At 48.4% G+C, this 12,418-nt stretch overlaps 1 protein-coding gene across 1 annotated transcript in view; it reads right to left on the bottom strand.

Moving 5' to 3' along the window:
• Nucleotides 1-12,418, bottom strand: part of TFDP1 (transcription factor Dp-1) — a 108,746-nt gene that overhangs the window by 47,560 nt on the left and 48,768 nt on the right. Inside the window, exon 3 of the mRNA XM_004704313.2 lies at nucleotides 9,545-9,611. Coding sequence (XP_004704370.1) covers nucleotides 9,545-9,611 — 67 coding nt within the window. The remainder of the gene's footprint in view (nucleotides 1-9,544; nucleotides 9,612-12,418) is intronic.

Here is a 12,418-nt window from a genome sequence, read left to right as displayed (position 1 = left end):
AAGCCGATTCTAAAATTATACAGAAGAGCACAAGGCAAGGATTAGTGAAGGCAATCTTGAAGAAGTAGTGTGAAGGTTTGCCCTAATCATAACTAACAACATGTAAACAGTTGGATAGTGGGATAATTCTGCTGAGATAGACGTACAGAGAAAGGGGAAGCGAGAACCCACGGGGAGTCCTATGGACACAGGGAAGCTTGCTACAGGCCAGGGGACAGGCCAGCAGATCATTGGGGAAAATTCTACTCGGGATGCAACCAAGGGGACAGGTTATTTAGAAGGAAAGCAAAACAGACCCTACCGGTCACTGTATAAGATATAACATTAGAACGACTGAAGACAGAATGTAAAAAGCCTGTTGAGCTTTTGCTCAGGAAGAATCAATGAGTCAAATGAACACCAGCAGCAGGCAACCCTATTCAATCTTCATAAAAATTTTTAAGCACACATTAAGGCATCTCACTGCCAATCCACCCTGTGAGCCGCACACGGCCCTGCTACTTCCTCCCACACCTTCCCCGTGGAATACTTGGCATGGCTGAATCTGGCACTGACATTTCCTAAGCCTTGCTAGTCTATGTGTATTCAATCTACTTTCAGTAAATATATAAAAACCAACAAGTTGATGTAGAGTCAGATGAAGCGTGTTTTCAAATTCCATATGCTGGCATACCGTGGATGCTCTCCTAAATGGGGTACTGAACATAGCATATTGGAGATTTAATCATGCATGGCCTTGATTAATTTGTGTCTATTGCTTAGCTGTATTTCCCTGTAGGAAAGTACTATCGTCTATGAAGACAGCCTTTGCATGAACATTTAAGCAGCTTCTAGTACGTGAGAGAAACCTGGATTAAAAAACGAAACATATCTCTCTGAAAGTCAGTGCTAGAAGTTGTATAATGAGTGCCTCTTTATTTGCTATTATGGAGCCCTGGTGGCACTGGGCTGCAAGGTCAGCTGTTCGAAACCACCAGCCGCTCCTTGGTATTGACTTGATGGCAACGAGTTATTTGATATTATACTTAGAGGGCAAATTATGCATCAGATGCAAAGCACTTGCTTCTAATCCTTGGTGATAGGCAAGTTTCTACTTCCATTACCTACCTGTTAGTAGAGGACCATTTGATTTCAAAGCTCAGCGCAGGTTGCCTTCAGTTAAGTTTTCCCTCCTTTGTATCCCTCACCTGCAGACACTCTGAAATCTGTTCTACCCCTTCTGTGACTCTGGACATTTGTCCTCATGACCCCTGGTTTGAAAATGTCAAGCCACTTCGAACCACTTACAAACAGCTGCCAAGCACCACTGCTAATCAGGACCCCGGGTAATGAAGCAGGAGCCTCGGAGAACTGGAAGTGTAGGGAGCACAGAAAGAGCATGCCCCCAGTAGAAATGAGCTGAAGAGGGCTGGTAGGGACCATTCTGAATCGGACAGGAATAGGATCCACTCTGTCAAGAATGGCAGCGTGAAGAAAAACAGCACTGCATGGATTGCCCCCCACCCAAAACATTTCCAGATCTATCCTGCCTGACAACACTGTCGGTGTAGAGTAATACCCACACCTACCAGAGGAGGCCAGTTAACATGACCACTCATCCCATCGACACACCTGCCAGTAGGGCCAAAGATGAAGAAGTTGATTCAAATGTTTGAGCTTTAATAGGCCCATGATCGCAAATACCTTTTCCATCAACATAAATACAGGTGACCATGCACAGAGCCTCAATGGCACTGTCGCGTAAGCAATGTGATGGACACACTGAGCACATCTGCTCAAAAGGTCTCTCTAAAGTGACACAAAGGGTAAAGCTCACACTTTGGAAAGCTGAAAACCAGCCACGGTATTATCAGTGGCCTCCTACTCAGGCAAAAGGTGAACAACAAACAAGGGAGACCAAAGGGGGAAAACAGTGTCTGTGAATGATGGTGTGGGTTCAGGATACTGAGTACACAACGGACTGCCAGAGGGACGAACCAATCTGTCCTGGAAGATGTACAGCCTAGATGCTCCTGGGAAGACAGGCCGGGGAGAGAAAGGATGTGTAGAAAAAGCGGTCGGTGTAAGACATGAAAAAAAAAAATTATATAAATTATCAAGGGTTCATGAAAGAGGGAGTGTGGGCGAGGGAGGAAATAAGCCGATACCAAGGGCTCAAGTAGAAAGAAAATGTTCTGAAAATGATGATGGCAACATATGTACAAATGAGATTGACACAATGGATATATGTATGGATTGTGATAAAGAGCTGTATGAGCCCCCAATAAAATGATTTCAATTTTAAAAATTAAAAGAAAACACTAAACATCAGTCTACTTGGAGCTTACCAAATTCGAAATGCTTGTAAATCTTTCTTGCCCATTGAAACTTTGAAAGAATCGACTCTTGGGGAAAAACTCACGTCTGGGCCCCACATCTTACAGGCACTATTCCTGCTTCTGCTTGCTACCAGACAGACGAGCTGGGGCATGAGGGAGCAAAGGCCCAAATGCTGAAAGACACCTCCTTGCTTTACTTTCCAGCCTTTATAAATTAAGGCCCGTTGTCGCAGCTATTGTGGGTCCCTGCTGTCCTCTGACCGAGTCCTGGGAATGACCTCTAAGGACAGGAAGAAACCAAATTTACAGAGAACTAGCCGCAGGGCATAAGTCTTCTAGTTCAGAGGATCCTGTCCCAGGCATGTGGGGATGGAAGTGACAGCGGTGGGCGCATCTTCCTGGAGGGAACTAGAGCACTGTGGGCCTCACAGAGAAATCTGGGAATGAACAGCCCGCAGCCCCACAAAACCAAGTGGTCCAAGTGGTCAGGAGCTAGCTATGGTACTGTGTGAGTGGAAAGACCGCAATGGGGGTAGCCATCACTCCAGCGAGAACGCAGAAGGCTCTCCGCTTCAGAGGCAGGGAAGAATGGATGGTTGAAGCCCACCGAGCATGGCCCATGAAAGAGAGCGTCGATGATCACAGCTCGGACAACTCCGCGGAACTCTGTCACCCAGAGACAACTTGAAGGCTGTGGGTTACTGTGGATGGCAATGGACGATCATTCATGGCAATGGTTCTTACTATGGGTTACAACCATCGAAGGGGTAGAGGAGTAGGGAGGCAGGCAGGGTGCTTCTTCTCAATGCCTGCAGTCACCATCTAGGACCAGGCTTTATAACCATGCAGAGAGACATTTCTCACGCCAGAAAGTGTGTTTGTGAGGGTCTGTGTCTTATTCACTAGGGGCCCCCAGCATCTGGCCATATGCTCCAAAGAGTGAGATGACAAGTCAGCGGCCACCGAGCCCTTCAAATCCAACGAAATACGAATGGCCCAAAGGGAACCGCTCAAATTAGCTAGAGCGTGGCTAAAATTACCCCGAAAATTCATGGACTAGAAAGCAAAAGGAAACTTCTAATGGACGCAGCTCCGTGTGACAGAAAGATAGCGGCGGGAGAGTGTTTACTCTGATAAGGGGTGCTGCGATGCTGAGTCAGGGGAGCCTCGTCATCTCAAGCCTCGTCACCCTCCAGCTCCCCCACAGACGGCCACTCAGCCGGTGTGAGAGGAAAGGGCGGGAGAGGTGGGGCATAAGGCTCAGGAAGAGCCCACCCCACGTGTCTCCGAGGGGAACCATGCCCCACTGTCTGATTTTCCACAAGCAGACTGCCAGCTCTTTCTTCCAAGGTGTCTCTGGGTGGACTCAAAGCTTCCCACTGGCGAATGGGCACACCGATGGTGTGTTTACTCCACCAATAATTATGAAAGGAAACAAGGAGCCAGGGTGGAGGAGTCGGGACTACAGCGGTGGGCGGTACGGGCTACAGTAGGGACCACTCCTACTCTCTCACATGCTAAAACACATATATGGCAGAAACTCAAATATTCTAGAATGGAAAGTGCACTCAGGCCTTAGTGATCTGGCGCTGCTGTAAGAGAAGAACCAAAAAGTGGATGGCTTTTAACAAAGAGGAACATATTGTCCCACGGTTGAGAAGGCCAGAAGCCAAGCTCTAGGGAAAGGCTTTCTCTCCCTGGGGGAAGCTTCTCATCATCAATCTTCCCCTGGTCTAGAATATTCTCAGTCAGGGAGCCCAGTCCAAAGGCTGTGTGCTATATGTGTGGACCACCGGTTCTTCTCTCTTGGTGGCAGGAGGTCCCTCTATCTCTGCTCAGTTGTTTAATAATCTCTTTCATGTCTGAAAAGGAGTTGTCTCAAAATACAACCTGATCCTGTAGCTTGCATCCTGCCTCCTGGCCATCACAGGTCAGAATATATAACAGAAGATGAACACACAATGGAGGATAATTACGCACAATGCTGAAAACCATGGCCTCACCCGGTTGACACATCGTTTTGGGAGGTGGGAGGGGGATAAACACCATCCAAATGAACACACAATGGAGGATAATTACGCACAATGCTGAAAACCATGGCCTCACCCGGTTGACACATCGTTTTGGGAGGTGGGAGGGGGATAAACACCATCCAATTCCTAACAGCCTACAACCATGTGGCTCTTCAGGGTACCAATGACTGCCTGTGCTACATGGAGGCACATCCTGAACGTGCTAGTGTCTGCAGTACACACAGGCTGGAGGCACACCCTAGGTGTACCAGTGTCTGCAGAAGCACGATTGTGCTCAGACAGGAGCATCTTACGTGAACATTACACACTGAACGATTTTAAATTGATGTGGAAGAAGAAAACAAAAAACGCCCAGGTAAATTATAAAACCGAACACCACGTGGGGCATCAGGTATACTACAGAGTAGAGGAACAGCAGAGAATATATGCAAGAACCCAGGAGAGCAACTACAATGCAATCTAGAAGCAATGCCTAAGCAAGTGAGATTACGAGCAAAACACATCTCAGTCTTTAACCTGTGGAAGTAAACACAATCCTATCTGCCATCACCAACCATCAAGTCCAAAATGACATGATTTTCCCATGACACTGTGGAATTTACAAGAATTTCAATATAAAATGCATGTATCACGTGCTCTATACAGCTACCTTATGAGACAAGCAAGATGTTCTGAGGAAACAGGGCCTCAGTCGTTACATGAGGTCACAAAGCTAATAAGGGCTCCACCCAAGTTTTCTGACTCTAAGCCCAACACTTAACTGTAATTTAGATAGACAGGTCTTTAGGATAATCAAGGGAATCAGAGCAACAATTAACACAGAGAAAGCCAAACTCAAGGAACGAATTTATATTATCTCAGAAATATGCAGCTAAGCAGATGAACTAATTCTTCGCGTGGACTTGATTTGGAGATAATGTTGATGATCATCAACAAATCATCTTGTCAGTTCAAAGCAAAACTCCCGATCTTCAACTCGCTGAAAAACGTATACCTCTTGGAAACCGGGAGCAGAAAAGGTAAGGCCTCTCCTGGACCGGGACACGTCCACGGAATCGTGTCACTCCCTGATGTAAGCAAGACCCCTCTGTAGAGCTCATCTGCTTTCAGGAGCAAGTCTCAACCCCTCCCAGTTTTGCCTGAAACGCCAAAGCCAAATCCACTGGCTACAAGTCCATTCTGACTCACAGGAACTCCTGGAGAGAGAGAAAGAGGCGGCGCTCCGCTCCTGCAGAGTTCCAGTCTACCCCACACAGCCACTCTGAGTCAGAGCCAACTTGAGAGTAACGCGTTGTCGTTTTCCTATTTCCACACGAGCTGCAGACAATGAGAGCAGGTCCTGGAGGTCTAGCCTCAGCCTTCAAATCCTCCTCCTCTCCAGCGTGCAAGGCAGACACTCCAAATGATGTCAAGACGCCAGAGATGAAATAGATACCACCCACCCTGCCCGAACCATGCCTTCAGCTCACTCACTTCATCTCTCACCACCCTCTGCCCAGGTCAGGTTTGGGGGTTCCGTGTAGACTATCTGGGAGCCCTGGTGGCCCAGGGAATTACACGTTGGGGGGAGACCAAGCCGGCAAGGCAATCTGAAACCATCCGCCACTCCAAGGGAGCAAGACAGGCTTTCTACTCCTGTGAGTTACCATCTCGGAAACCCAGCGGGCAGGTCCACTCTGTCTGTCCTATGGGTCGCTATGAGTCGGCACTGACTCAGTGACGGCGAGTTTAGTTTGGGTTGATGGTCTATCTGCTGCCAAAACACCTTTGGCTTACCTGCCTCATTTGCACTCACCTTCAAGAGTTCAGGGGCCTCTCATGGAGGAAGCCCTCCCTAAGCAGGATGGCTGGAGCCCACACCCAAGCACAGGCGGGTCTGCCACTGCAGCTTGTGCTGGCATCAGCCAGCACTGACACCACACTTCACGGTGACCACCTGCTGCCTGTCCACCTCCTCCCAAGGCTGGAGCTCATGCCAACTGGAACCCTAATAGTCGGTGTGACCAAGGAATCTCCGCGTTGGCGCCCAAGCCGCCTCACCCTACCAGTGTCTCTCAGTGTGTGCACGGAACGTGCGGTTCAGCCACTGAATGAGCAGGATCGATTTGCTAATTTTAAAAACTCTGAAAGAACTGAATGGCAGGGGTTTGGACTTTGGAGGAGAACCAGGAGACAAGGAGAAACCTCACCATCTTCCTTTACAGACTGCCCCTTTCTAAAGCAACATAGACGTATTGCCTGCTCAAAAGTCAGATGTCTGTCAGCAATGGGTGCCCGTGAGGTGGGAGTGAAAGCAGCAGAAAGCCAAGGAGGGGCCTGCTGGCTGAGGTCCGAGCCCACCAGAGCAGAATGCCGGAGAGCCAGGTGGGCTCGCAGGGGCCGGGACTGGATGAATGCAGCCAGGGGAAGGCCAACTCGAAAAGTTGGCCAATTCTGACCTTGCTAACTGATACTCAGACTGAACCTGCGAAGGCAAGCTGCTCTCTGAACGGTCCCAGCCTGGAGACCCCACCAGGGTAATTCCACACGGTTGCTAGGGTTCACAAAAAGGGGCTCCCCAGCACCCACCACCACCACCAAGAGCAGGACAAAAGGGGCGTAGCAGTGGCCATGTGGCAGTAAGGCCAGATGCAGGCAGCCCTCCGGCATTCCGACAGGAGCGGAAACATTCAGGAAAGGAGTGGGGGACTGGGAAACACCAAGGGTGATAAGAAGAGTGCTATTTTGCTGCAAACGCACTTAAGGAAAATAGTGGAGAATGTGCCAGACCACCCAAATGGGTAAAACACTAAGCAAATGGCATGGACGTCTGACATCTCTCCCTGCAAAAAGGGTCTAACTGGAATCGCCAGCGCATTAACACCAATATGCCCCAAAGCTGTCAAGAATGCTGTCCACGGAACTCCCTGGCTCCAAAGGAAACGCTGTGCCAGTCACATCAAGGCAGAGTCTGCTAGTAAGAACAGCCAAGGTAGGTAGTAACCCAACTTGTGAAGTGAGCTTATCTGGGGGGCATCCAAACAACAGAGGAACTCAGCACTAATGCCACATGAGACTTCATCATTTCCAAGGGAGAAAGTGTGTAGATTTTTTAAAACGAGTACTTCTGTTTCATCACCTTGAGGGAAAACCCACAAGTTCTGCTGGAGATTTCCAGATGTGCAGCTGGTGATGCTGAAGCAATTTCCCACTCGAGCAATCTGTGACTTCCATGCACTACCAGGGGGAGGAAGCGTGCAAAAGCTAATGCTATATGTTACAGGGGGGCGGGCCGAGTTTAATCTTGAAGTGGGTCCTGTACTTTTTATTTGCATCCTTGGAAAACTAGGAAGAGGAAGGTCTCACATCTTCAGGAAAAAGAAAATAAAACCAACCCTGCATACCGAGCCTCCCCATGGGAACCTGAGCTTCTGTAGAGCACGATGAATATTTATCCCGGGGCCATAATGCACTACCAATTGAGACACAGGAGGAGTGAGCGTGGGTCCCTGCCGGCCCAGTGCGCCCGGCCTGGGAGGGAACAGCAATCAGGGTGACAGGTGCTGCGAGAGGCAAGGCAAGAGATTGTGCAAGCTGACAGGAGGGAATGTTCCATCCGGCCGGGCGGAAGGGCACACGATTGTGCAGCTGTGCCCCATACACGGGCACCCAGCAAGAGGGCAAGGGAGGCAGCGGTCCTGCCTACAGGCCACTGGCTGTGTGTGCAGGGTTTCCCAGGGAAGGAGACCCTGTCACCATACCATGAAGGTGAAGGTCCCTTAGCAACAAAGGGGAGAGGTGGCAGTAAACGCACACAGCCGCGGGGCTTACTCGGGACACTGGAAGTCAGGTGACTCTGGGCCCCTCTGCCCTGTCAGAAGTGGGAAGAGATCCAAGCAGGAAACAACAGATGAAGGGGACTGGCTTCCCAGGAGAATGTGGACACCCTTCGTAGGGCTTTGGACCTGGCTCTCTACAGGACAGTGTGGAGATGGTGAGGGGGAGAGGTGGGGCCAATGGCCCAGGTCAGTGAGTTCAAATGTCCCCACAGTCCTCCCGGACTTTTAGAGATTACTTAACATGGCCTTCGTCATCGGGGTGGAAAAGTGCATGTCAAATGAACGAGTAATTAAAAAACTACACAATTGTTCAACAGAACCTAAAGTAGCACTGGCCCCTGGGTTAACTGTAAAGCCCCTGGACAGCAGCTCCTGGTTTGGCCTCAGGAACATGATCACCCAACTCAACAGCGACCTCATCTAATCCTCCCCGAGCCAAAACTGTTATTCAGACAAGCAGGCTTTCCCTAAAGCTTGTCTTTTACGTGAGTTCTAACAAACTGTGCTAAAATGACCCTCCACCCCAAACTATCAAAGCCCTGCAACAGTCTGGCCTTAGCGCTAAACTGGCTAAACTGAAATATTTTGCACGGACGTTTTAAACATGCATCTCCTCTGACCAGGGATTCTACATCGATGAGTCTACTCCTAGGAAATCGTTAAGTCGGTGCTTCACATGCATATGGCTCAAGGATGTTCACTGTGCCACTTTCATGAGCTGAAAATTACGACAGGCGATGGGATTCGTTAAGCACATTATGCGCTCTATCAAGCAGCGGGAGGCAGCACCATCGTCAGAAAGACACGGATCTCAACTCTTCATCTCTACACGCTCTGCCTGACTGTGGGGCACAGACGTCCTGGCCCTGACCCGGCATAAAAAATATGAATTACTCTAAGAGCTATTTTTTAAAAAGACAAGTTTTATTACTGACATGAAAGATGCCTACTTCGTATATGAGGCATGAAACATGGTCTTTTCCATTCTTGGCTGGCTCTAAATGGCAAGGCAAACAGCTACATAGAAAAAGTCTGCAGAGACCCACACCACACATGCTCCGTATCTTGGAGTAGAAGGACTAGAAATAATAGTTGCTTCTTCTTTCTACTTCCCTAATTTCTTAATTTCTGCAGAGTCTCCGCTACTTTAAATCAAAGCCCCTGGATGTGTGTGTGTGTGTGCGTGCGCGCGCACGTAATTTCCGAATCAAAATATGAAATTTTTAAAAATCCATCAATGTGAGATTTTTGAGAATGGGACATCTGGAAGCTTTTGTATCATCAGGAAGCATTACCATGAAAGGAATGCATAAATATACAAAGCTTACCATTTTCTTAATAGGCTTAACAATATTTCCAAAATCGGCTTCCTTACCTTTTCCAGGACTAAGATTCTGGTCTATAAAGACCTTCAGTTCTCCATTGGCTTCAATTAGACCGGCCTGCAAAAAATAAACACAAGTTTACAGGTGGAATACCTAAAGGGTGTTTTTATAAACTACTCTGGTCAAAGGGCTTGGTGGAAAGTAAGTTCTTATACAGAAAAGCAGGGAAAAGGTAGCCATGTGCAACTCTGTTGAGAGGCAAGTGCTATTTTTTTCTGTTCCAGAAAGTCACTTGTGAGAAGCCCCAGGCTTTTCAGTGCGAAGTCAATGGTCAACCAACATGTGCCCCTTCAGAGGCCAACACTGCCTCCTGGGAAGCAAATGGATCTGGTCGCGATATGCTCAGTTGGTAAGTTATTTGGCTAAGATCAATTTGAAATTTTTTAGCCTTTACATTTTAAGCCCTTGGGATAAATGAAATACGGCTTTGCACTTTTTAGATTAGCAAGTAGATGCCAAACGGCCACCCCACAGGTGGGCAAAAGGCAGGGTGGATGAACACTGAACTGCTGGGAGAAGCGAAAATTAATTCTGTCTTTGTGGAAAGCAAGTGGGTAGGACGTATCTGGAGCAGAGTCGGCGCAGCCATGCTTTTTGGTAGAAAGGGTCAGCAGGGGTTTGGGGTCAGGCCACACGGGGCTTTCTGTCCCTTGGGGCACGGCAGGACAGCTCCCCATCGATTTCCCCATGCAGTCCCCAAGGGGGGCAATGCTACTACATACAGGCTCGCTCCAAGGGTAAGATGGGGTCAACTAGGCACACCTAGCAGAGTGCCAGGCCCTGGGGCCCCACATTCCCCACCCCCCACCCCCCCGGTTATCTGGGATGGCCTCCATTTACAGAGACTCTAAAAACATCTACCGGAAATGGCTCCAGCTTGCAGAATGCCACACAGCATTAAAAACTGAGAAAAACGTGAGCGACGATGGAAAATGCTCAAAACATAACATCAAATGGAAAGTATATCGACGAGGCACAAAGTACAATCCAAAGTGGTTACTGCCCGGTCAATTCTGACTTGTTTCCACTGCCGTGGCGTTGGTTCCAGCTGACAGCCACCCCGTAGGACAGGGACGAACTGCCCCCGTGGGCTTCTGAGACTGTAACTCTTCAGGGCAGTAGAAAGCCTCGTCTCTCTCCCCCGGAGTGGCTGGTAATCGATTTCGAACTGCTGACCTTACATTCAGCAGCACAACATGTAGCCACTATGCCACCAGGGCTCCTTCATAAGGCACCTTAGACGGCATTAAGTGGAAAGTAAAAACACACAGGCAAACGCATAGAAAAATGAAGCTGAAAAGAAATACCCCAAAATGTTACAAACAATCGTCTCTAAGTGGTTTGTCTTCTATTTGCCTGAATTTTCCATATCAAGAACTCAGGCTTTAATAAGCGTGCCCCTGGAATAGTCTAAAATGAATACCATTTGTATTTAGTTTCGTGTAATAACTGCTTTTCCTTGAATAAGCAGGACTCCCTCTTCCTCTACCCCCCTTAAGCTTCCTCTGACTGTCAGGGAGTATCCACGGTCCCGCCAGCAGCCCCACGGGAGACGGACGTGGCTTTCCACTCCTGTAAACCGTTAGTCTTGGAAACCCACAGGGTCCGTCACGGTGAGTCAGCAGTGACTCGATGGCAGTGATTTTGGGGTGTTGTTGTTTTTTTTTTGTTTCACAGCAGATTTGATCACCAAGGGGCTTCAAATCGTGCATGGAAAAATCCCATTACCTTTTTAATCCCATTTTCCCTGGAACTTTTTTTTTAAGTCATTTTATCGGGGATTTGTATAACTCTTATCACAATCCATACATACAACTATTGTGTCAAGAGCATTTGTACATTTGTTGTCCTCATCATTCTCAAAACATTTGCTTTCTACTTGAGCCCTTGGTATCAGCTGCTCATTTTTCTCCTCCCTTCCCCCTCCCTCATGATCCCTTGATAATTTATAAATTATTATTGTGTCATATCTTGGGCTGTTCGACATCTCCCTTCACTCACTTTTTTGTTGTCCGTCCCCCAGGGAGGAGGTTATATGTAGATCCTTGTAATCTTGGTTCACCCTTTCCACCCCGCCCTCCCTCCACCCTCCCAGTATTGCCACTCTCACCGCTGGTATCTGTCCTGGATTCCCTGTGTTTCCAGTTCCAGGAACTTTTTAAAACTCCCTGGTCTGTGCACACGCGCAACACACACACACACACACACACACACACTCATAAAGGGTTATCCTAGGACAATAATCTTAGCCAAATAATCCCTCCCTCTTCACCACTTCTAGATCTTTGTTTGACCTTCCAGGGACCCAAGGCAAGCAAAAGGCTAAAGAACCCAGGTGTTGGCCTGGCAGGAGCACCCCAAGAACATTCCCGGGGTGCAAAGCACACTACTGTCGCCTCCACACGTTCACCGGGCCAACGCTTTGAAAGCTAAAAGGAATGCATACAAAGTCAGACTGCTGCTCTCTGGATTTTCTGACTTGAGGATGTGTGAGCTCAAATAACCGTTTTATAAAGGAATCTTTGCCACACTTTCAAAACAGTCCTCTTTATCACACAATCCTTTTGTGGTCCCTGCACCCCACCCCCACCCCAGCCAAAAAAAAACCTTTTATTCCCTTCCTCCTCTTAGCAAAACGTAGGGTCCCAGGGGGCATTGATCTGAGTGAGGTTGGAGCCCAGGTCCTGGGAGATGACACACAAACACAGCTGTTCACTTCCAAGATCAGGCAGGGGTGACCTAGGACGTTCGAAAGCACAGCATTCGAACTATGGTTACTGTGAAACTCCCCTCATTGCAGGCACCTCCCTCAGCCTCTCCAATATAGTCTTTCTTACGTTCATACTGGATGGCCAGATGCGCTT

Source organism: Echinops telfairi, unplaced genomic scaffold, assembly GCF_000313985.2.
Source record: "Echinops telfairi isolate 266 unplaced genomic scaffold, ASM31398v2 ScPeMD7_7467;HRSCAF=8505_1, whole genome shotgun sequence".
NCBI classification, from domain to species: Eukaryota; Metazoa; Chordata; class Mammalia; order Afrosoricida; family Tenrecidae; genus Echinops; species Echinops telfairi.
This window is presented reverse-complemented; position numbering and strand designations above follow the sequence as displayed.